Here is a 23798-nt window from a genome sequence, read left to right as displayed (position 1 = left end):
ACCTGTCTGAAACCTGCCCAGATGACCTGCTGTCACTGTAAACTTATAGCCCCACTCCGTGTTGCTCATGTCAGAAGTGAATCGGTAATAGAGAGTATCTCCTGTGTACAAGGAAAGGGAGGAAATCCACGTTACTACCATCTAGGTTTGCTACCACTAATACTCTTTTATTCAGTTCTTCATGACAATAAATTCATCCTAGTCGTCATCATTCAAGGGAAGTGATGATCTGCTTTTTTGTAACGATGAAGTGCACAGAGCTGAAGCAAAATGCTGCACACAAATACAGGCAGGATAACATCTCTCACATTGCTGCCAATTCCAGAGAACAAGAGGGGGTTATGGACAAGCAGCTCAACTCCACTTTTCCTCCGTGAGCTACAGATCAGCTGTGATTTATACAATAACTTCTACCTGGGCAGCCAAGTTTAAAAATCAGTATTAGTAATTAAAAACAAGCAAGCAAATAAATAAATAAGCCCATCTATTTTCCCATTTCCAACACAAAATGGAGCCACTGCTCACTCTTACTCCTAAGCAGCAATGATAGCCTGCAAAAAGCCCTGTCCCCAGATGCAAAGAAGCCTCCTGGTGCCAGGGATCAGCTAAAGGCTGCTGAGGGAAACCAAGAGACCCGATCCAGAGAGCTTTGGATGGAGCTGAAGGTTCACAGGGTGAATCTCAAGTTTCACAGCCAAGGCTGCTCCAAAACAATGGGCCTCAAAGTTCAGTTTCCTGGCAAACCTCTGCAGCTATTTGGGAGGAAGAGGAGGAAGGAAAAAAGGTTCATAAAAATCCAAAATGCTTCTATGCACATTGATTTCCAGCTAGAACTTTGCAACCCAATCTGTGGAAGTTCCTACATCTATTTACTGACGGTACACGTGAAAAGCTCCAGAGCTCAGTGGGTTAACAAAGCTTAACATAAGCAGCACGGGAACCATGCAGTTTTCTCCACACAGCCCTTCAGACCGATGGCATTTTCTATAGCATGTTATCAATTATGTTCCTACAGAACACGGGCTGAGCTTGTCAGCGAAGTGAGGGATTTTTTCAGCTGTGCTCAGTGGCAACAACTGGAGACAAGGCATTGGCACGCTCTCTGTGTTTGCTCTGAGCACTAGTAGAGCACAGAGACGAGAGATAAGCCTATCTGCTTAAAAAAATGTGCTTCCTGTGGAAAGTCAGACAAGGCAGAAACAATGCGAGTATCGTGCAGAACAAGGACTGCGCTGGAATGGAATCAAGATGAAAATTTGTTTCCAGTAGCTAAGTGACTGCTCTGAGTGAGGTGGGGAAGAAAAGGTCAGAAGTAAAACAGTATGGAATGTGTCAAGTGGCAGAGCAACAGATAAGCCCATTTTTGAAAAAGCAAATGTGGGAGAAGCCTGTCAGAGCAAAGAACGGGACAAGAAAAGGAGTTTTTTTCCCCATACATCAGTATCATCCACATTGAACTGTCATATTTCAGTAGTTTTCCTCTGCAGTGCCAGATCTCTGCAATTCGCCTCTTGCTCTTTAAGACAGTTTATATTCACCTGGAAGCTCAAAGTCGTTCCATTTCTGTGGAGAGCCACTGAAGCTGTGCCGGTCCTGCTGGAAATCGCTGCTGCTGGACATGAGCAACTCATCACAGCCTTCTTCTGTATTACACTGAGAGTCAAATTTGATTGAGAGGTAGATAGCACCGGGAATTTGAACTTTATCCTGAGAAATAAACATGTGATCTTTGCATCTTGTAACACTACATTGTCAAGAAGCTATTTAACTTACACCCTACAAACAAAAGGGGTAGAAGGACTATTACAGTGCTTCCATGGGAGGGGAAAAATTCTTTGTTAAGTTTCACCAGCAGTTAATTTAACAACTGCAAAGTGTGGCCTATTGGTGTTAAGAGTGTAAAATTAATTACTGGCAATGCTTTGTATTTTTGAAGGTAATATTCATTGCTGATACCAACCCTACTGTCAGATTCCAAAGGTTTACATGCCCTTAAAAAGTCAAAAGTCACAGCTGTATGGAAGTCAGAAATCCTAAGACTGCCCACAGGTAGTAATCACTACATCTGCATGAGCAAATAAGAAGAAAAATAAGCATTTCACTCCTAATTTCACCTAATGGCATTAAGAAAGTAATAGGTCAATTGAAACAGACCTTTGGATGAAAGGCGGCAATATGCCTTCATGAATGCCCCGCACTTGTTTAAGTGTATGTGCTGCTTCAAACACATGCATATTAGAACCATTTAAGTTATGAATTTTTCCACATCCAAGTGCCTTATTGAACATATTTCTGCACAGGGCAAGGCTGCAGTCAGCCTTCAAAACGATTCCAGAACAGGTTATTCCACAAGTGCTCCAAGCATAGAAGCCATATGGTTATACACAGGGAACATTGTGACGCTTTGCTCCAGCCACCTTGGTATTTCTGTCTTCAAGTCACATAATCCCACTGTGCTGCAAAACAAGCAGAACTTACCTCAAAATTGGTATTGTTGTTGTAAGGATGCTTTGACTCGCGCACCTGGACGGCCATTCCAGGCTCCTCCATGAACTGGCAAGCTGTCAGTGCCATTGTTCCCAGCATGCTTTCATTGCATCCGAGCAGTACTTTCTGCAGAATCTGAGAAGCAACACATCGCATAAACACAACTTGCTACCAAAACAACACTGCTGCACTCGCATGCTGATGATGGACACATTTGCAGCCAGAGAGAGACTTGAGGAACCAGCAGGAAGGACAAACTCACCACTGATATCTAACAGCTCTTTCCACAAATGCTAAGAACAAAGCTCTTCATCATGAGTCTCATTCCTCAGGGCCATTACAGGAACCCATTGCATTGCTTTACCTACAGTTTTATAACTCCTCCCTCCAGTAAAGCTAGCCAGTCTAGCTCAGGCCAAAAGGTTCGCCTCCAAATCAGTCACTAGGAGATTTTTTAGGAAAAGGAATACAAAAACACAGGAAGTACGCAGCATAGTTCCCTGAGTGCATTCTTTGCCTCTGTAAACTTGCAGAATAGCCTAAATCAGAGGCCACACCTTTGCATTTAATATGCTTTAACAGACTTTCATTACATCAGTTCATCCTGTCATTTTCTGATCCTATATAAACACCCCGTGGCACCAACTCTAATGACACGCTGTGTCAAGACCCAGCTCTTTTGGTTTGTTTTGGATCCGCCGCTGACTACCTTAATCTGACACTCCTTTGTTTTCTTACCGGGAGGGCCAGTGAATAAGACTTGCTGTTTACTTTCTCCATGCTGCTTCAGAACTACAGAGAATGAGGAACAGAATTTTTATTACTCCTCCTCTCTTATTGCCCCAGGAACCAAGAAATCCAGTTGGCTCCTAGCATACAAGTTCCTTCATGGCTGCAATAACCCCTGCCACCCTTCTGCAGATCTCTTTCAGTTGAACTAAATCGTGTTATAAAATGAGATGAGGGAGTCAGGCAGCGTGCTGCAGTCCAGATGAGAGCACAGTATCAGTTCAGCAGTGCACTGATGCCTTCTGTTTTATTTCTATTTCCTTCTTTGAAGAATTCTAGCACTTGATTCGCTTCGTCTGCTGCGAAGCATTTGGCTGACATTTTCATTAGAGTGTTCTATTCAAATTCTAAGATCACTTCCACCATACTAATCGTCAGTGGAGCTGCAGGTATTACAATATTGAGATCTAACAAAAAACAGCTTTCAGAACGAACTGCCTATGTGACCAATTTCTCTACAAGATTTATTTCTCCATATAAATGACAGAACAGTCTCCAGGGAGCCAGCTTTCTCATTTGCTGTTAACAAAAATCAGTATGTTAAGACACTGACAGATTCCAACTACTTTTTCAGAACTAATTTTCATTTTGGAGTTTCAATATAGTTTAAAAAAAGGAACTGCACATATTTTTGTTAGTCAGAGAATGGAATGTAGGGCTTGTTCACATGCAGAAGTAAAATCCACTTACTTTTTCCCATAACTGCTTTTCCTCTAGCTGCATAAGCATGTCCAGTATGTATGTCATATGGGCTGGGCCACTAAGATCCAGGACTTCCTCGTTTATTGCCACATCATCTGGCCATTCAGCCAACAGTGATGCCAGCACATGCCTGGCATAAAGAACAGCAGTCGCCTCATTTACACGATACAGGTAGTCCCTCACAGCCTTTTTGCTTCTGGAGTCCAGCTCCTTGTGCAAGAGGATGGAGCTCTTTGTGCGCCGTTGCTTGGCATAACTAAGCTGTAGATCACTCTCTGTGTTAGTTATCAGTTTCTGGGCAACTGGATTGGTCTCTTCTGTTGCTTTATCACAGAGTACAGGCTTTGACTGCAAAAGAAAGAAGGTTGAAAACAGGCTCTCAAAAATGTACTTCCTTTTGTTTGGATATCTAACCAGTCCATCAGGCTACGAGCTGAATTTACACATTAATTTGTCTTATACACACTAAAATCTAGACACATCAGGGAGAACACAGCATGATTTATCATGTACAAAGACAGAACTCCTCAATAAACCAATAAACTTGTGATTGTATGTATCATCAGGAACAACAGTTTGAATTCTAACCTAAAGTGTTAGCTTAAGCTGAACTACAGCAGTAAAGCAGTACCACAGCAGTAAAGCAGTACCACACTATTTGTGACCCTAGCATGCAATCACAGAAAGGTGTAAATTAAGAGGAACTTTGTAGATCATTTCATCCAAGCGTGATTTAAATCAAGAACATTGGGTTCCTCAGGTTTGGAGTGTTTTCAGGGCTGGATATTTGATGAACCCTGTATGAACTGCTGTTAACATCCAACATTTTTATTACAATTGCTTGAAACTACTTCAGGAAGCCCTCAATCCTGTTTGTGATGCAGCTGATACACTATTGTGCTGGTGATGCCACTTGGCCAGGAACCAGCACCCAAATTAAAGCAAAAAGCTGTATAACAACACGATGGAATGCAAAACCTCAGCTTGCAAGTGCAGTGTCTGCATTGCAACACAACACTGCTTCCTCGTTCTGCTGAAGTTACTGTAAGATAGTAATAAATGGTAAAACAGTAACAGTCACTGTATAAGCTTGCAGTAATTAGATACAATCTCTCCTGCATAAGGAGGAGAAATTGCAGCCTGCAATCACAATTTGTTTTCCTGACCTGAGAATCGAGTTCTACTTCCTTAAGGAAGGAATCACAAGGAAGAAATGCTTGATTCTTGTTCTTCTAGCATAAAACATTAGCATCAGATTACTTCAAGAGTTAAAAAAACAAATAAAAACCAGATATCTATCTCTGAATTTACTAAAAAAAAAAATTGAAGTTACTCAAATGCCCAAGCTGATCATTTGAAAACCACTCCTTTCAGTGGAGAGATACACACCAAACACGGTAAGATGATCATATCTGTATCTACTGCTTTTGAACTCTGCTCCTCCAACCTCAAACGTTTGCTGGGTTGCCATTTCTGAGCCAAGGTTCGGATCCTCTCATCTGTTGTAATTACATCTCCATCAAACCTCAAAAAAGAAAAAACAAAAAAACCCCAAAAAACAAACACATAAATATATTTGGAAATTAACGGAAGTTAAATTAACACAAATTAAAACTCTTCCTACTTTCTGTTTTAAAAAGATTAATTAAACTCTACCTATTTCTGGCATGTTGTATGCTAAGTAGCTTCCCTGTTCTAATAAGCAGAAGGTCTTACATCAAATTGTTTATCTCTGTAGGAACACGATGGCTCCAAGACATGCTTTTATTATTAGAAGTTACAGGAAGGTCTGTTCATTTTTCCTCATTTAGGATTATTTACAGATATAGTAGCTCTTCATATGGCAGTTATTTATTTAAAAGAATATGCAACATATTTCAGAAGATGGTGTCAACTAAAACTTATCAGGAGTTCAATTCCTAACTTTTCGCCCATGAGAAACAAGTCATATCCTTGGAACAATTTCTATTCAACATCCTTCATCTATTAAGTTATCACCTGCATCTACTAACTTTGGTTTTGGATTGGATCCTGTCCTTCACATACCTCTTTTGGACTTCCAGAAAGAAAGACTCGGTTCTTTTCATTTGCAACTCATACATGGCTCGTAGGATATGGAGAGGTGCATTGAGTGCATCGTGTGTCATCTGAGCAAGGAGGAAAAAAGACCCCAAGATGTTACAGGGGATAAAGACAGATGAGTTTCTTTAAGAGTGACCCAGTTATTATCTTCCTGTTTATCACACAGATAATTAATGAATTTAATAATATCTGGATTAGTAAAAATGAAAAAAACTTGTAGTGTTAATTACTGCGTTTCTAGTGTGAAATTCTATTTGTTTTGTTTCCTTTATATTTCTTGAAATCACAGATCTATAGACTACAAAACGTACAAGAGAATCGGCAAGATAAACCACCAAATACTTTATGTAACTAGCAAATCTGTAGTAGCATCCAACACATTAAAAACAAGTTTAGGTACCAAGAAGCAAATTTTGGTGGCTTCATCCAAACCCTCCAGAGGATCAAGTTTGTTCTGCTCTACATCAGCAGGACCAACAATGGATTGCTCCACGTCTTGATCTTGTTCTCTTTCTTCCAGCTCAGTATCCTCACGTTCAGCCAAGGAACTGATCTCTTTCTTTGAAGAGTACAACATTATTGACAAAATCTACAAAGAAAAAGGTAGTATGTGGTGTGACAGCAGTAGGATTTTCTTCATAAAAGGAAAGTGCAACGGCTTTAACACTTCATGTCACGGTGTGAAGCCCAACTTCTTGCAAAAAGGACCTCATTCTCTTACCTCTAAGTCTCTGAGAAGCCAGGTCTTACTGAAGCCAGTTCCTTTGCTACATTTCTTCACAAGAAGCTTGAGTAAACCAGACTGAAGAAAGGCAGCTTGGACCTCCTGAAAGCCATGAATCTACACATACAGACAGACACACGTGCAAATAAGTAAGTAAATAAGGGAACAAGGTATCACAGTGCTTACAGGGACTTATCACATAGCCTACTTATGGTAGGAATTATTTTCACTTATATCTTTGGAAAAAACAAAAGAAAAAAAAAGGAAGATAATATGCAATTTAGACGTCCAATTAGTACTGTGCATCTATTTTGCTTAGACCTCCTTCTTCGTACACTTCAGGAACAAGGAAAGGGGCAAGTCAGCTTCAGAGACAAATGAGTGCAAACTGAACTCATGTTTGTTTCCCCCTATCATGCTTACTCAATACAAAGGTTTCCCCGGAGGAAGGCAGAATACAAATTCTGCCCAGAGCTGTGGGTGTCCCATCCATGGAGGTGTTCATGGGCAGGTTGGATGGCAGCTGTGGGCAGCATGATGCCCAATTTAGTAGTTGGCAACCCTGTCCATGACAGGGATAGGAACTACATGATCTCTCTATGATCTATGACTATGATGTGATTCTGGCATTGATCTATTATTATACTCTGTATGCCAGGCAAAAATACCTTGAGTGTTCTGTAAAGCCCCTTTAGAGCAAGTGACAAGACCCACGTTGCTTCCACTGCCTCAGTACAGCTGCTGTCTATGGTGGTTTGCAAAAGGTGTGTGCATATAAGAACGAAGTGCTGGAGGTACTGTCTCAGCTGGGCCTGGGAATCATTGCCTTCTTGTTCACATTTCTGAATCAGCTGGTAGTCTTTCACTAAAAGACAGAAAAGAGACAATTCACTCATCTTAAAATGTTGTGCATCAGTAAATATCAGTAAGCTAAGACGTGAACACAAGCTGTATATGAAGTACGCACTAATAACCAGTGCTGCATTAACAAGACTGTAGACCCACATGAAGTGTTCCATTAGAAACGTGCCTATAGGTACCCATAAGAAACCTCAAGGAAAAACTCTGCAATTCCTTAATAAAATAAGAAGGTGACAGAACCTGTTTTCCTCTTTCGTGTCTTGATGTCTACTACAACAGCCCTATTTTTCTCAGTGAAATGCTTCAGGATGATCACATTATGAGGCTCGTTAGCATTATCCATGTACACAGAACGAGTCCCCATACACAGCACCTGAAATTACAACAGAAATTTCAGTTATAACTGGGAATACTTCTTTTAAAGTGCAGTTATCTTTTATGTTAGTAACACGTGCTCATATTTTTTAGCTGAACAACCTGCTTGCTGCCAGGTATTTGCCGGTCTTTAGAGAATGGCAGTTCATTTCTATGAAGAAATGGCTATAACAAACAGCTTAATACAAGAACGAGATGGTTTCACTCCTACAAAAAGTCCCTTTTGATACCTGAACACACTAAGTTCATTTTCTCAACATAGTTTGAAGTAGTACCTGAGGAAATGCAAAGCAAACCCAGCCACACTATTCTTCACTAGATAAACATTAATCCAGTGCAAGTAGAAATACATGAGCTCTGACATGCAGCATATTTTAAGGCTTTACAAAGGATGTTTCCTACTGATAAAATCTGTAATACGTAGAAACAAAAAACTAGAAGCTCTAACCAATTTTGTTTCCTTTGCTACAAATAGGCCACTTACCTCAGGAAATCCAACCAGCACCAATAAAGTGAAGATATTAGTGTGCTTCAGCTGGAAAGGAAGCTGCTTGATGCAATGGTCAGTGAAAGCAGCAATGACACTGTGCCATTGAGCAGAAGAGTTCAAAGATCGAAGTATATCTGCCATGGAGCTTGCCCAGTCCAGACCTACACGACTGGAAAGCAAGAGCAGTGCAGGTTAGGATGGCTGACCAGACACTTACCTGGAACTGTTTTCCTCCCAGACATTGTATCCCTGTTAATCTGTCATCGTTGTATCTTTCACAGCATTAATACAACTGTATTTTTCCAAATATTTGAAGCTTTCAACGCAGCTGACAAATGAATTCCCTTTTGCTTTTCATCATTAGAGCATAAACATTCTATTTTTGTTAACAGGTTTACAGTCCCAACTCAAAAGTTTGCCTGAACGTTGTGATCTCAAATTCCTACTTTTAGTTTAGAGCTTAAGATATTTTCTTTGCACAACAGCAAGTGGTCTGTTTCCCACACACAGAACTACCTGCACTCTCTGTAGACTACAAAAGTAACCAGAGAGGCTTGTCTCCTAGCTCTAAAGTTAGCCTTTGAGAAACTCCTTCCTCTCAGATGATCCTCTGGATATTCTGCCTTTTACATGCCTATTTGTTTTTAAGCCTTCCCTATAAAACTTAACCACAGTGAAAAACAATACTGCCATAAGTAACAAGCACAATATTAATTAGAGCTAGTCATCAGAGAGCAACTAATAGGTTTCAATTAAAAAAGCACCTGTCTAAACACACAGCTCCAAGACTGAATAGAAGATGAGTTGTCTTCCAGCCTTCTGGCACTGTGGATGGATCTCCCGGAGCAAACAAACTATGCTTGGTTGAAAGGACTTTAGCCACTGCAGCATCCACTTCTGCAGGCTTCAGTCTCAGGATTAGCTGGCCCAGAAGTCCCAGTGTTAAATGGTAGGTTTCATTTAGGTGGCCAGCATTTGAGATGACAACCTGAAACATCAGTGGCAGTATCTGCTCCAGGTTAATCAAAGACATAGTAGAGCCCTAGGGAAGAAGAAAAATTTCAGTAAGACAGGGAAATAAACAGGATTATTAGTCAAAGTCATAGAACATACAAAACCTATAATGCTCTTTCTCATAGGACAAAAGGAAATGAGAAATGAAGTGACCATACACTTCTATTATGCTGGCATAAAATTGCAAATCTCACATCTCCATGCAGCTTTATAGCATCAGGATTTTCCACATGAGAGTTTTCCATAAAACCAAAAGAAGGCACAGTACAAACTGTATTCAGTAGTAAAACCTGACATGTAAACCTAAAGGTGACAGTTTAAAGTTTGCAGGTGTTGCATTGTGAAGGTAGTCTGCTGTAAGGATAAATTACAATTCCCTTTCTTTTCCCCCCACCTGGGAACGAGGCCTCACATTCCTTCGCAATATTAGTTGGCCTAAGACATTCTGATTCTGACAACTGCTTTTTGCAACATGTATGCAAGAAGGGTCCTTTTCCCATAACATTTAATTTGCCATGAATTCTGCTTGCGTGATTTGTAACATCTAGTAAATGACACAGATTGAAAGTAAAAAGAACTCACCGATTTGAAAGGTGGTAACATAGCTGCCAGCAGTCCTAGGATCCTCTTCTGAGAGCATTCAGCAAAAACTTGTTCCTGGCTAGGTATCAGAACCTTCTCTGCTTGCTTCTGAGCTGACTCTTCTGAAACGCAGTCATCTGCTTTTCAAATTAAAGCAAAATATAAAAATTATGAGGGGGGGGGAAAAAAAAGGATAGCTTAATTGATATGGTTGAAAGCCTAAGGATTTGTTTTAACTAAATTTTAATAAGATTTTATAAACCTTTATGGAAGTGTATAAAAGATAGCAGGCAAAGAGATTTATCCACACCATCAGAGGGGCTGGAACTGGGTTATCTTTAAGGTTCCTTCCAACCCGAGCCATTCTGTGATTCATTAAGAAGTGTCAACTGAACAGTATTATGGACAGATTCATTTTCTTACCATAACTCTAACAATACCAGTCATTAATAGGATAGAGAGCCTATCTTCTGGCTCTGAATACATAAGACCACACAAATACTGTGTTAGCTCAACAGGAAGCATCACATCTATGTGTGAATATTTATCACTGGAACCCTACTCTGATTTCTAGAAGCCTTTGAACAGATTGCAAGGGAGCAGTTGTTCAAAGCAGTATGCTTGGCAGGTTTTTCACAAAGCAAATAGCTCACTTCCATTAAAGACATTTGCAAATACATAAAAATGGGTTAGGAAAAAAAAATACAGCTGTTTATTTTGCATATGGATGGATGTTTCTGTGACAGGGAAAAGGGGAAATAATCTTTTACCTGTTGAAGTAATGTTATCTTCCATAGACAACTCTGATTCTTGTCTTGAAACAGCTTTCTTTGCAGACACAGCATGATGATCACTTTCACTTCCATGTTTTGGTACTTTATCTCCTGCAGGAGACTGGATTTCACTGTGAGTTTCTCCTTTCCCCTAAAAATAAAACAAAGGTACTGAAAGATTAAGAAGAATTTAATACCTGCATAAACACCATGGAAAGAGATAGCAGGTAATCTGCACTTCACAAACATTTCTCCCAGAATACCAAAACCTCGCATTGGTTAACTGGGCATATATATATATGCCTTAAGTGCCCATATTCAGTAGCTACATGCTTTTCTATTTTGCTTGTGTCTCTACACATAAGGTTATTACTCTGCCAAAGCTTTATACAGCATTGTAAAGCTGTAGAAAATTTTCATACCTACATAGTGCTAAAACTAGAGGAACTGCAGTCCTTTCAGAAACGTCCTTTGCCCCTTTCCTCCAACACTTTTGCACATCAAAACTTAATTGGCTGGATTTAATTAAAATCAAGCCAAGCAACCATTCCCTCCCTGTCTCCCAACTTTTACCTACAAATGAAATCACCATTGCTGATCATTTCCACCATTTCAGTTACATACCCAGAATCAGATGTTTAACTTCCGAAAGTCACACAGCTAACTAATATCAGGGCTTCTGCACATTACTTACATTACTATGCATAAAGGAGCCTGTGCTTGGTTTCTCATCCTTCGCCTTCCCTGCTTTATCACCAGTATGGCTTTTTGGAGCACCATCTGTGGGAGGACTGACTGAAACAGTGTCATTCTCTGAGAGGGATTCACCTTCTGGCAACATGCAGAGGAGAGCTAAATTTTTCAGACCTGAAAGCAGAGAAGTTACAAAACCCATTTAGCTTTAGAGTGGCAAGATGGGCAAAAAGCAGAAGTGAAACATATTGAAACAGAACTATAAACTTCTCATGCTTTCTTTCTTTCTTTTTTTGGAATATTGTTGAGTACATCTCCATCCAAAAGGTGTTCTCCACCATGTTCCCTTCCTTCGGTACAGCCATTAAGTAATTCTGTGATGAACAGGTGGTGACATTTTCTGCCTCAAAAAGATGCCATCGGGGCAGATTAACTTTAAAAAGTATTGGTGCTACCTACCAGCACTATTCGTTCTAAACTTCTGATCACTTAAGTATCTGTATAATAAAACTATATTAAAAACAGATTAAATAACAAGTGTGCATTAGTGTGTGGTGATATTTCAGCCATACTAGGGCTGCTAAAAGAAATGCCAATAAATCTGACACCGTATGTATGATTTTGGATATGTTGTACACAGTGTGTCTCTGTAAGTATCTGTAAGTGGGTCTTAGTTCACAGAAATCCTCATTTCCAGACAAAAGGGCACAATCCCAGCAACTTACTAGGAATAAGATTTAAAAAAAACTCTTGCAAATGGATGAGGATCAAAAGCATTCTGCACCAAGTTGTTTGCTTTCCTTCAAATCCTTCAACTGTCAGTAACGTGTCAGTAACAGAACACGAAGCTAGATCGATCTGTTTGCAACATTCGTAATGGAGAAAATAAAAAAGGGAAAGAAAAAAAAAAGCAACAAAAAAATAAAACCCAAGGAGCTGCCAAGATGCCTTTGGTATTTATATAAGCAGGAAATTAATTTTCTCAAGCACCTATTTTCCGTGTTTCCAATGACCCTGAATGACACTTGTTCTGCATTTGCTTTCTACATAAACAATTATTTTCAGTGAAGTACACAGTAGCTTCCCCTTTCCTTTGGAAACTTCAAGCTGAGCCACCACAGACTTTTCTGACACTTGCTAGAAACCATTGTTTCAGTGAAGGAGGAGCTGACTCACCTTTTCCTTGCTGTGCTTTCATCAGACAGTCTCCTATGAGCTGTATGCACTGATGCTGTAGAACTCTGGCATGACTAAGGACCTGGGAATCTAGTTTCTCTCCTTCTACTTCCTCCCCATTTGCCAGATCTGCGCTGTAGAGAGTCAAAGCTGCAAACAACAGCCAGGAATAATTGTGGACATATGGTTGGATGAGTCTCTGTCGGTCACTGATTCGAATCGTCACCATTGGATACACTGTGATGCTGTGAGTGGGCAAGTGACTGAAAGAAAAAGTTGTAATATGTAAGTTTGAAATGCAGACCCATTCTTGACAACCACTGTAGACAATGACAAATACTTTTACACGATGCTATGAATAAGCCAATACATTCCATAGTTTCAAATCGTAGACCTTTAAGAGCTGTAAACTGTTAAACCCTCACCGACACAAAGTGCCACCTGACAGAGCGCGAGTCGAGTTGTCCCAAGAGCTCCTGCTCTGCAAAGACACCTTGTGAAGCTATTTGATGTCAAACATGGAAAGCTATCCTGCCAAACCACAGCACTGCATTTGTTCCTCCATCCCATCACCCAGGATGGCTAACTCTGCCTCTCCAGCTTTCACAGCCATGGCCAGAAAACAGCTGCAATCCTGTTGCTCCTGGACAGGTTTGCAAAGTACAAAACTTTTTGTTGAACTGGTACTACATTCGCTATGTTTCACTCAAGGACATCAATTAGATGTTCCGATGTCAGATGCAAACTGGCAGGAAGTGATATTAGAATGACTGACTGTACTAAATTGCTCACAATCACTTTTCTGGCAAGGAAAGTGAGAGGAAAAAAATATCACATATTTAATACCTGTCAGAGTACTTCTTAGCAGAATAACATCCATAGCAAAGGTCAAAGTCATCACACACATTGCAGTTCATTCTCCGACCTATGATGACTCCTTGGCAGTGGTCACAGGCATACTCCATGTTAACCATTTCATGGTCATCCTCATGTCCTTCAGGTTTAACTCCACCTGTGGAAGAAGATGTTAAGAATTTTCTGAAAATTTCTGTTGATAAAGGATTTCTTCATTGCAAGTTCACATTCAGACTAGAAAAAGAAAAGCCTAAAGTTTCTAAAATGCTCAGAAGAAAAATCTTCCATTTCATTGCATGTGCAATTTAAAGAAACTACTTTGCCTTCAACTACAGAGTTCTAAGGGAGCTTTTATTTAAAGGATTCTTACCAAGAAAACAAGTTTTACATAAATCCATATCATTGCACTGCAGGCAGCGGTAGCGATGCCATGGAGCAATTTCATCACAGCCATCACAGGATATGTCCACATTTAACAAGTCACAGTAACGTGCAACAAACATGTGCATCTAGGGGTAAAAACAGATGTAGTTTACTTGAGTATTAAGTTCTGACAAAGTGCTTTCATAGGCAGAAAGCAGAACACTCCCTTCCCACAAAGCAAACAAAATGGCCAACAATTCAAATCATCATTTCAGCCTCAGCTGGCCTACAAGGAGCCAGGGATCCAACTCATGAAAAACTGGCTTCAGCCAGATGCCTTTCTCTCCTTTATGCTTTTAAAAGCCTCCTGGTTTATCCCTTCTACAAATAAGCAAATCATGAGGTCACCTTTCTCTGCTTCTCTGGGTCAGCTTGAGCGATCTTTTCATACCAGCTCTCAAACATTATGTCCTGGCATTCATCCATCCACTCACAGTTTTGCTTGTAGTCTGCAATTTCATCTTCTTCACTCCATTGACTACAAGAAATGCAAGTTCAAAATTAAATTTGAACACAACTAGGCTTCCCTCTAATATAATTTGGGGTAGGTTTTGTTTGCTTCTTTTAACCCAAAGTGCTACAACTAAAATAAAAACCAATGTTGTGAGAATTTCACTTCATTTGGGTAATAAATGACTACACAGATACTTCCTCATCGCTTCTATGACAAGTTCTTATGCTTCCAGCATGTATTTAAGGCAAAAACCAGAGAACTGCACATTTACAAAACTGCTTTTAGCAATGCTGGCTGATCAGGTTAGAATTTTCCGTAGCTTTTTGGCCTTTACATTTGCTCAGATGAAAGATTTTAACGGCTTTTGCTCTATAAATGCTGCAAAAAATTCAAACACTTGAACACTGGCCACATTCTGCCATACTCAATACTTTTAATGCTTGCTCCAGCACCCAGCTCAGGAATTGTTCTTGGTAAAAATTGGTATGAATAATTAAGACCATGTAAAGGTTGCATTCTTCCTGACTCACCAGATCACACTATCATGAATACTTATGTTTTCCTGTGATGTTGTCATAAGGAGCTGCGGTAACTGAATCTCAACAAAGAAGGAAAGATCACTTGGTTCCCAACTCATATCCAGAAGGTGAAGAAGAGTTGTCTGCACACAGGATAAGGCAGGAAGTAACGATCTAAAACCAAAACAAGACAACAAAGCATGACATCTCTACCCTAAAGTTTGCCACATTCAGGTGATAATGGACAAAGGATTTGAAAGATACTAATAGGGAAATAGATGCTATATTCAAAATTCCTCATTCCTCTATGACACTTTGCTATAAATTCCAACCGTTCTAATAAAAGTATTACCAAAACATGAGCTTTAAAGTTTGAGTGTGGCTGAAGAATTGTGATATTTCTTGTGGCATCTATCTTGCCAACATATTCTGCAATAAGTTTGCTATTTCTAGTACTTTATTCCAAAGCTTCAGGAACAAATGACTAAATTATAACTACAGAATGCTATAATAAGCCGAAGTTTTAACCCCAATAAACCTATTATGCTTTCATGTTCAGTGTTCATAAAAATGTAATTTAGCATTTTTGGCCACAAGAACAAAATTCCACATTTAGTTCTGTAAGTAAAGCAAAATAAACTGGATTAACACATCAAACAACAAATGAGAAGGAAAGAGATGAGGAAAAATCAGAAAGAAAACATCTCATATTACTCAGGTGAACAAGATGCTGTTACCTGTCATTAATGGCACTAAATCCCTTCACAGAGTTTACTAGGAACAAAACAAGCTGATAGTAGGACTCCCGAATCTCCTTGTGCAGTGCAACACCACAGCCTTCCAAGTTTCCAAAGTAGCTAGAAATTGAAGAGGCAGAAAAATAGGCTCGATTACTATTGCTTTACTGGATGAAAAACAAAACGATTTGATGAGAATTGAAATGAAAGCAACAACCAGACTCTGCAATCATTTTGTTTGCTGTGATCTGGTTAGAAATGTAAAGATGTACACATGTATGTTAGTATTCATGGCATGATTCAACCATATGCTATCTACTGACTTGAGCAAGTCCAACCAAGTCACACTTGAAAATAATTATTCATTTTTTTTAATGAAATGTGCAAGATTGGCACAGCAGTGCAAAAGCTAATCATCATATTGCATTTTAATCATCCGTATGAATAATAAGCAACAACATTTTACTGGTTTCAGCATAGATGACTGAAATAACACAAGAGCTCCAACATACCACGAGGTTGAGACTTGTCTAATAACTACTTACTTTGTGAAATCTTTCTGACAGGCCAGAAGTTCTAAAAGAAAAAGCACACAGGGTGGATGAAAGCAGTGGGGCTGTCCAAGAGAACCCAGGCACCGGCGGATTGTCTTGAGCACTTCCAAAATGTTCTGCCCTTGGGATTTTCTCAAAGCAAGAACCTTTAATACACTGGAAAAGAGCAAAACCAACAACAGCAAAAAAAAAATGAATGAGAATTTCAAAACTTGCTTAAGGTAAGCCCATAATTAAATAAATGTTCAAGAAATTAGAGTCTATATTTTCATTTCTATTTCAGCCGCCTTACATTACAGTAGTGGCTTATAACAGAGATATTAATTCACTCCTACGGATATTAATGTGTGTGACGAAAATTCAAATGGAAACCAGCACTTCCTGCATCAGTCCAAGTTTAGAGACTATAACGGACCCTGGAAGTCCCTTTCAACTTATACTCTCAGAATTTAATGAAATTTAATGAAAGATAGATCATATCTTCTGTGTTTGCAGATAAAAAGCAAAATGCTCTGGAGAAACAGATTTCAGGAAGAAAGGCAACAAATGGCCACGTCATTTTTCTTCACATAAAGTTCTACATGACAGAAATGAACGAGGGGAACTAATGCCCTCTGCAAGACTCGATATGGTTGGGGACAAATGAGGTTTGATACATAAATTTGACAAATGTTTAAATACAATCTTCTTTCATTCTGCCTTGCTGCTGAATTATGTTTTATTCTATCTGAAGAGGTGTGAAGACAAGTTTTGGCATTTTATAATTGACAGCATTCACAATCTGCTCACCTTTCATGGGAAAGCGATTGATCCTTAATAAAATCCAATATGTTTTTCAACATAGGATATTTCTCCTTCAGAGTAGGCACAGCTCTTGGCTCTTCCATTGATCTAAAAGACAGCAGCCTTAGTCTCCCACGGCTGAACTGAGATTTTCGTGTGGGAGTGGAAGGAGGTGACGGTACATCTTCTTGATGCAAAGCTGTATTTTCAGAAGGCTTACTATGAAATGCAGATGCCTCTTCTGTTTGGAGAGGGCCAGGAATTTGTTTAATCTTAGTATCAGATTGTATTGTTTGCTCCCCCTCTACTGAAACAGAACGAGTTACTCCATTGGAAGATGATGAGTGTGCAGCCTGGAAGTCTGTTTCCACAACAGAACTTTTTCTTTGGTTTTTACCAGTGACATACTGGTGAACATGATCACTATCCTGGGCTTCCAAGCTGTCCGAAGCTGAACATTTCGTCTTTGCTCTCACAGGCAAAAAATTCAGTAACAAAAGGCTCTTCTGCATACAAAGCTTTGCTGCAGGATAAAAAAAAAAAAAGAGTGTTGAAGTAATGACAACAGAACACCAAACTTGCTATAATTTTTTTAGGAGGAAGTAATTTATCTTGTTTCTTCCTAGCCAAGAAGAACAGAAAATGCTATTTTTCTTATAAACATCACGATGCTATCAGTTACGTAATTAGAGATTTCCAGATGCTAACTCCACAAGCATACAGCAGTCCATACGAACACATTTTATTCTAATAAGAATCAGCTGTTAATGTGATGGCAGTTAGTTGTAGCAATGAGTTTCTACAAAAATAGATGACTACAAGTTCAGAACCTGGTGACCTAAGTGATGAGGCACTGCCTGTGTGATTTTCTATTTTCTCAAAAGAAAAAGAACAATCTCAGCTCATGTAGCTTATACTAACTTATCTCCTAAGTAATTAAAAAGTAACCTATGTCCCTAGCTTACTTCTTATAGAAAATATAATTACCAAGCTTTACAAGGTAATGCTTTACTAAATCACCTGGAATGCTCATACACTCAGAAGACGCCACTTACCAAGAGTTTCTGGGTTCACCTCACTTGCTTCTGTGCTCTGCTTCTCCTCAGTATCATTCCCCCTACCCATCAGGGATTTCTGTTTCATTTCCAACTGTAGACAGGATGTTAAAATAGTTAAAACATGACTCTCCCTACATATCTATACAGCAAGGCCCTAAGAAGATTGCATTGCATTAAAGGAATTTACTCTCAGGAGCAGATGATGTTACTTATTATTCTCTAGTACAGAACAAAACAGTCTAAAAGAGCAGTGAACCTAAGCAGGTAACAGCCTTGTTCCAAGATGCTCATTTGGTAAGCTGCAACCCTTCCCTGTCATGTGGCAGGATGTGCATCCTCTGCCCTCTAAGAAAAGGCTTCTCCATCACCCCTACCTCTCACAAAAATACATACAACTAGGATGAGATTCTCTAGAAGCACTGTGTCATTTAACTGAGAGTACTGACAGATGTCACTGTCACTGCAGCCTCTACACAGAATGCAAATAGAATGCAAACATCACCTTTCAAACAACAAGTACAGTGCTGTTACTCATATTAACACACATCTATACTCATTGTATCTGCAGGGAATTCTTGCAGGACAAAAAGACCAGAAGGGACCAGAACAGTTAAACTGGCCAGCTTAAGGCTGAAGGGCTGACAAAAGCAGCAGAGAAGTGGGCCACAGACTTGAATTAGCTGTTCTCAAAGGCCACACAGCTGTTAACATTTAAAATCTCCTGCAGACTACTGAAATCCAAGTAAAGTTTGGCTCTCGGCAGTGGCAGGTGATGACGCAGACACCTCTCACCAGGTTGTGAGCTGCTGACATGGGCTCCTGACATGAGCCTTATGTTTTAGAGGAACGCTATGTGCAAAGAACATATCCTGAACTGCAGCCAGTTACTTGCTTGTCAAAGATGCAATTATTTCCTTTTCTGTACGGGCTGCAGAATGGTGAGAAATAACATTTAAGACATTTATTTCTACGCTACACCTCCAAAGATCTCTGACTGCTATGCAAGAACCTTCCTAACTACCAACACAGAAACCTGCTGAAACATAACAAAGATAACTGATTGAGTGCAATTCAGTCCTAAACACTCATGATAAACATCTGGATATAAGAGAAGGAGAGGAACGTGGGAATGCATTTAAATATTTAAGTTCAAAGCTTAGGAAAGACTATATGTTCTTCCTAAGTGAAAACATTTGACTTAGAATCTAATAGAAAACATGGCTCCACACAGCTCCATAACAGTGCACTGCAATATATTAAGGTAAACAATATTAACAGATATCCTCCTGAGCGATCTTACCATCCATATTCTAATTGAATCAGCCAGGGAATATACTTGTGCAAACTCATCACTCAAAGGCACCTTGCCTCCACTGTTGACTGGAAATGAGAGAAAGAAGAGTCCTGTTTATTTACAGCTCCCTTCTTACATAACGTGACTACTTAACTAAAAAGTTATGCTAGAGCCTTTGTCTCTTAGTCAATATCTGGAATGACGCCTGTAAGAAAAATAACAAACAAAGCCTGCCAACCTTCCTGCACCTTGAATACATTAACTGCACCTTGACAGAGCTATTTGCAAAATTAAATTACAAATATCTTTCTCATCTCTTCCAAAATTGATGCCTGAATTCATGGAAAATAAAAACCTTACCCTGTAATATATGCAAATATTACTAAGGCAAACTAATATGAGAATGATCCAAACTGCTTGGTATTAACTTAATCAAACATCTTCAGAGCTTTATCTTCTCTTTTTAAAATGAATTTCTGGAATAGACTTTCAAGATCAGCTTACAAAAATTAAACATGACAAAATCGTTTCCATCAAAACTGGCCTGATAGCTGCTGTGGAGAAAGAGATGTTCCTGCTAAGGGTCTCTTTTCTCCCATCGATCAACATCTACTTTATTTTTTTCCTCTTCTTTACATGCCCATAATTGACATGGCTCATGTCAGCCTGGGTCCAGAAGCTGGTTTGCTCCAGCAAGATTAAGACAGATGAACCTATTAGCAGCAGGACAGATATCTTACCTACTCATTAAAATACTCCTGAGTTACCACAGTTTTCAGACTTACACAGAAAATATCAACTGTCAGACAGACAAAGTGACTGAAGGCTGTAACCCCCCCTTTAGTCACTGAGTCAGTCTTTACGTCAATCATTTTTACACATAACTTTAAAGCTCACAAAAGAAGATGTTTAGCCTGAAGTATGTGACAGGAAATGAAGGTGCTCAGCTTCTCCTACAGTGAAAGCCTTCAAAACCAAGTAACACCTTATTATGCAATACTTCAAATACAACTGATTTTTTCAAAGCTTATAGCCTGAACTGTAAGACAGCCTCTCACAAACGTTAAATCTTCATTATTAAGTCTAATGTTAGTTACCATATTTCTGAAGCTTCTCATATAAAGCTGGAGTGAGATACACCAAAGCAGCAAACGTTGAGTTCACAGCTCGATCAACAGTAGAACCAGCAACTGCGTCTGCCTTTGGGGCCTGTTTCCTGCATGTCTGTACAAGACCCTTGAAAAGTTCAGACTTTTGCCCACTGAAATCCTGGGCAGGATCCGATTTGGCAAAGTCGATTAGAAAGTTACGGCAGTCATCCTGATGAGAGCTCCTAGCCTGAAAGGAACATCAGAACACATTTACTTCAATATGGTGTAGAAAATTGTTGTGGATTGTTTCTACAGTAGGGAAATTTGCACTATAAGACTGCAAGTTGGAAACTAATTAAAGGGCACAGAACAACAGTTTCTCTCTGATATTTAAAACATCTGATGCAAAAAGTAACAACTGTAGCACAACAGCATAAATAGCCCATGCATTCTTGTTCAAGTTCGGATGAAGCTGTATGACACCTAAAGATTTCAAGCCAATAAAACAAAAGCAGGGACTTAAGTACCTCTTTTTTATCTTGGTGTCCTCTGCTGGTTTCACTGGCTCCTGGCTCTGCCTCAGGACACATCTGATGCCTGAAGACAGGTTTCCACAATGGAGAATTAAGAACTGATGTTACTTTCAAAGGGGGCAAATCTGCTTCACTACCTAGCTCTGCAAGAAATCCAGAACAGACACTCCAGTTACTCAGCAGTCACGTGCATGAAAATAATATTTTCATTAGTTCATAAAAGTTCAACATTCACAGAATTAAAAATAATAACAATCAAAAGACTGAACAGGTAATTGAACAACATTCTCCAACTTCCATTTCTCTACTATGGTGCAGAAAATAGATGTACTTTTACTACAATGACAGCATCAGTATGACAGTATCTCACATTATGAATGGACTTCCACTTGCCCAACACAGTACTTGAGGCATGGCACCTAAGCGTGCTCTACTTCTGGAGTTAGCCAATCTTAGGTTGTGAATTCAAATTTAAATCAATGCCAGATGTTCCCATTCAACATTTCAAACCCCTGAAATTCCTGCTCTATGCTCTGTATTTTCTTTTTCCCAGTTTTCTGGCTCTATCTTACCTCCACCAACGGGTCATATCACAGCACTAGGAAACAGCTGTGAAAGGAAAGGTACCACGTGGCACCACAACCTCAGGAGGTATGATGTGCACTCACCTCGTAGAGATTTCAGAGCCATGCTTCGGGAAGCCAAGCGCCCCATCAGCCGGCACACTAGAAGCTGTAAATCCAAGCCCCAAGAAACAGCAACATCGGGGAGGCCGAAAGCAGTGACGGTGAACTTGTAGCCCCACTCATTATTACTGCTGTCAGAGTGAAAGAGAAACTGCAGCCGTGGGCCAGCCTTAAAGGTCACTTTCTACAGAGCAACAAAACAGTCATTTTGCCAAATGTACATGACAGGAAGACGTATCAGGGTAATGAATTTCCTTCAGCAACTGCGGTTTTTCAATATTGTTTTCTGCATAATGGATTTAATTTCCCCACCACATGAATGAGAACCCCATAGTATAAGCCAGCGAGATTCCTTAATCAATATCTTAATATGATATTTTATAGATGATCGAGCTTTTGAAGTTGATGCCATAAAACAACAATACAGAAGCATCCCATTTGAGCAGGTGTCATCAGAGAAAGCCACAGGAAGCATCAAGCTCATCTCATGATGCTAAAAGTTGCAAAGGCAAAGTGCCAAAGTCAAATTTTACCCATGTAGTTAATTGTAATCAAATATGATTATTACTTCCAATTATGACGAATTGCTCCTTTGATTACAGGAAGAAACCAGGATTTTTTGCTCATTCACTCCTTTACTTGCATCATTATAGACTTTCTTCCCCCTCCTGCCCCCATCTTTGACGGGGACTAATCACACAAGCAGACATGATTTTAGACAGCAGCTTTTCCACAAAAAATCACAAGAATTTCCAAAGATTAGATCTATCATTTGGTTCAGAATTGTAAAGGTGCTCACCTTGGGCCACTTCTCAGTGCCAACCTTTGTATCGTAACGAGTTTTTGCACCCCTGGCATCAGTAAACTCCAGGTAATCATACCTGTGGAAATTACAACTGGTTACTTCCAAATTTACTTCGTAAATTCTTGGGGAAAACATTTCTTTGTGGATTTCCACACGTCCATCACCTCAAGGTCCAAGTACCCCACCACATCTTACAGAAGTACAGCTCCATTGCTCCATGTGACTGCTGAGGAATTTATTTCATGCTTCAGTGCAGCAGTTTCAGAAAAGACAGACCTGCTTCTCCTGTAGAACTTTCCCAACCCTTCCGAGTTGGTAACGGGTACCAGTTTTAACACCTGGCATATATCTTAAGACAACAGTAACCTGGTATGTTACAAAAAACAACAACAAACCTCACAACAACAACCCCAAAAAACAAAAATATAAACGAAAAACGCAGCAGTTTTGCCTAAAGATGGTGAAGTAAATAGCACAATTAGAAACTTCATAAGTTGTAGTGGTCAATGTAACATTGCAAGATAGATTAAAGCAAGCAAGGTTCAGAGAGTCATACAAACAGCTTGCCTGCTCAATTGTGAGGAGAGGTGCCTTTCAGCACAAGATTAAGACATTCAGAATGACATCCTGCATGGTAAGCAGGATAATGAAGAAATTGAAATGGCTTTCTTGGAGCGAGAGAAGTACTCTTTGCACAGTGGAGCATGACTTCATCCTCTGCAGATGCACACTGGAATCCTCACACAGCCATTAGAATTCAGCACTGCACAAGATTAAATTACCTCCTTTCAGTTTCACATTTTTCATCAAATTCCACCTCAAAGTAAGATGCCCCATGGCACAGGAAGACTGAGACCTCGTGGCAATTATTTTCATAGTTATGAGGAGATTCCACCGTCCACGTTCGCAATACGACAGGCTGTTCTTGCTGCCAGCTTTCAATTTCCATCTGTATAATGAAAATGTAAAGCATTAAAAAAATCACACTAGATTGTGTCTATTCATTCAAGTTGCCAGATGTACATACAACTTCCATATCAGAAGATGTATTTCCAGTTCTTCCATTACTTGTCAATGTTTTCCATGTCCTTTCAAAATTCTCAACAACAGACCCGAGTTTCCTATGTCTTTCTTGCAATTTTCTTTATGTTTTGCTGTACTTGTTTGGTTTATTTTGTGTTTTGTAAAGCACTGCATGACTGTGGTACAATTAAACAGCATTTAAACACACAGACTTTAAAACAAGCACTAAAAAAGTC

At 39.5% G+C, this 23798-nt stretch overlaps 1 protein-coding gene across 1 annotated transcript in view; it reads right to left on the bottom strand.

Annotated features, from left to right (window-relative positions):
* Window positions 1–23798, bottom strand: part of ZZEF1 (zinc finger ZZ-type and EF-hand domain containing 1) — a 48588-nt gene that overhangs the window by 5738 nt on the left and 19052 nt on the right. The window contains exons 22-51 of the mRNA XM_072353443.1: window positions 23322–23488; window positions 22534–22615; window positions 21717–21918; window positions 21043–21191; window positions 20522–20762; window positions 19431–19510; window positions 18128–18221; window positions 17079–17595; window positions 16281–16445; window positions 15736–15855; window positions 15011–15172; window positions 14375–14504; window positions 13974–14112; window positions 13595–13760; window positions 12749–13011; window positions 11574–11746; window positions 10877–11030; window positions 10107–10246; window positions 9275–9552; window positions 8505–8679; window positions 7886–8018; window positions 7453–7649; window positions 6782–6901; window positions 6461–6649; window positions 6025–6125; window positions 5368–5503; window positions 3967–4326; window positions 2479–2622; window positions 1539–1707; window positions 3–101 (exon numbers count right to left, since the gene is read on the bottom strand). Of these exons, the coding sequence (XP_072209544.1) occupies window positions 3–101; window positions 1539–1707; window positions 2479–2622; window positions 3967–4326; window positions 5368–5503; window positions 6025–6125; window positions 6461–6649; window positions 6782–6901; window positions 7453–7649; window positions 7886–8018; window positions 8505–8679; window positions 9275–9552; window positions 10107–10246; window positions 10877–11030; window positions 11574–11746; window positions 12749–13011; window positions 13595–13760; window positions 13974–14112; window positions 14375–14504; window positions 15011–15172; window positions 15736–15855; window positions 16281–16445; window positions 17079–17595; window positions 18128–18221; window positions 19431–19510; window positions 20522–20762; window positions 21043–21191; window positions 21717–21918; window positions 22534–22615; window positions 23322–23488 (5245 nt within the window). The remainder of the gene's footprint in view (window positions 1–2; window positions 102–1538; window positions 1708–2478; window positions 2623–3966; window positions 4327–5367; window positions 5504–6024; window positions 6126–6460; window positions 6650–6781; window positions 6902–7452; window positions 7650–7885; window positions 8019–8504; window positions 8680–9274; window positions 9553–10106; window positions 10247–10876; window positions 11031–11573; window positions 11747–12748; window positions 13012–13594; window positions 13761–13973; window positions 14113–14374; window positions 14505–15010; window positions 15173–15735; window positions 15856–16280; window positions 16446–17078; window positions 17596–18127; window positions 18222–19430; window positions 19511–20521; window positions 20763–21042; window positions 21192–21716; window positions 21919–22533; window positions 22616–23321; window positions 23489–23798) is intronic.

Source organism: Excalfactoria chinensis, chromosome 19, assembly GCF_039878825.1.
Source record: "Excalfactoria chinensis isolate bCotChi1 chromosome 19, bCotChi1.hap2, whole genome shotgun sequence".
NCBI lineage: Eukaryota > Metazoa > Chordata > Aves > Galliformes > Phasianidae > Excalfactoria > Excalfactoria chinensis.
The sequence above is the reverse complement of the archived record's forward strand: the minus strand, read 5'-3'. Positions and strand labels throughout refer to the sequence as shown.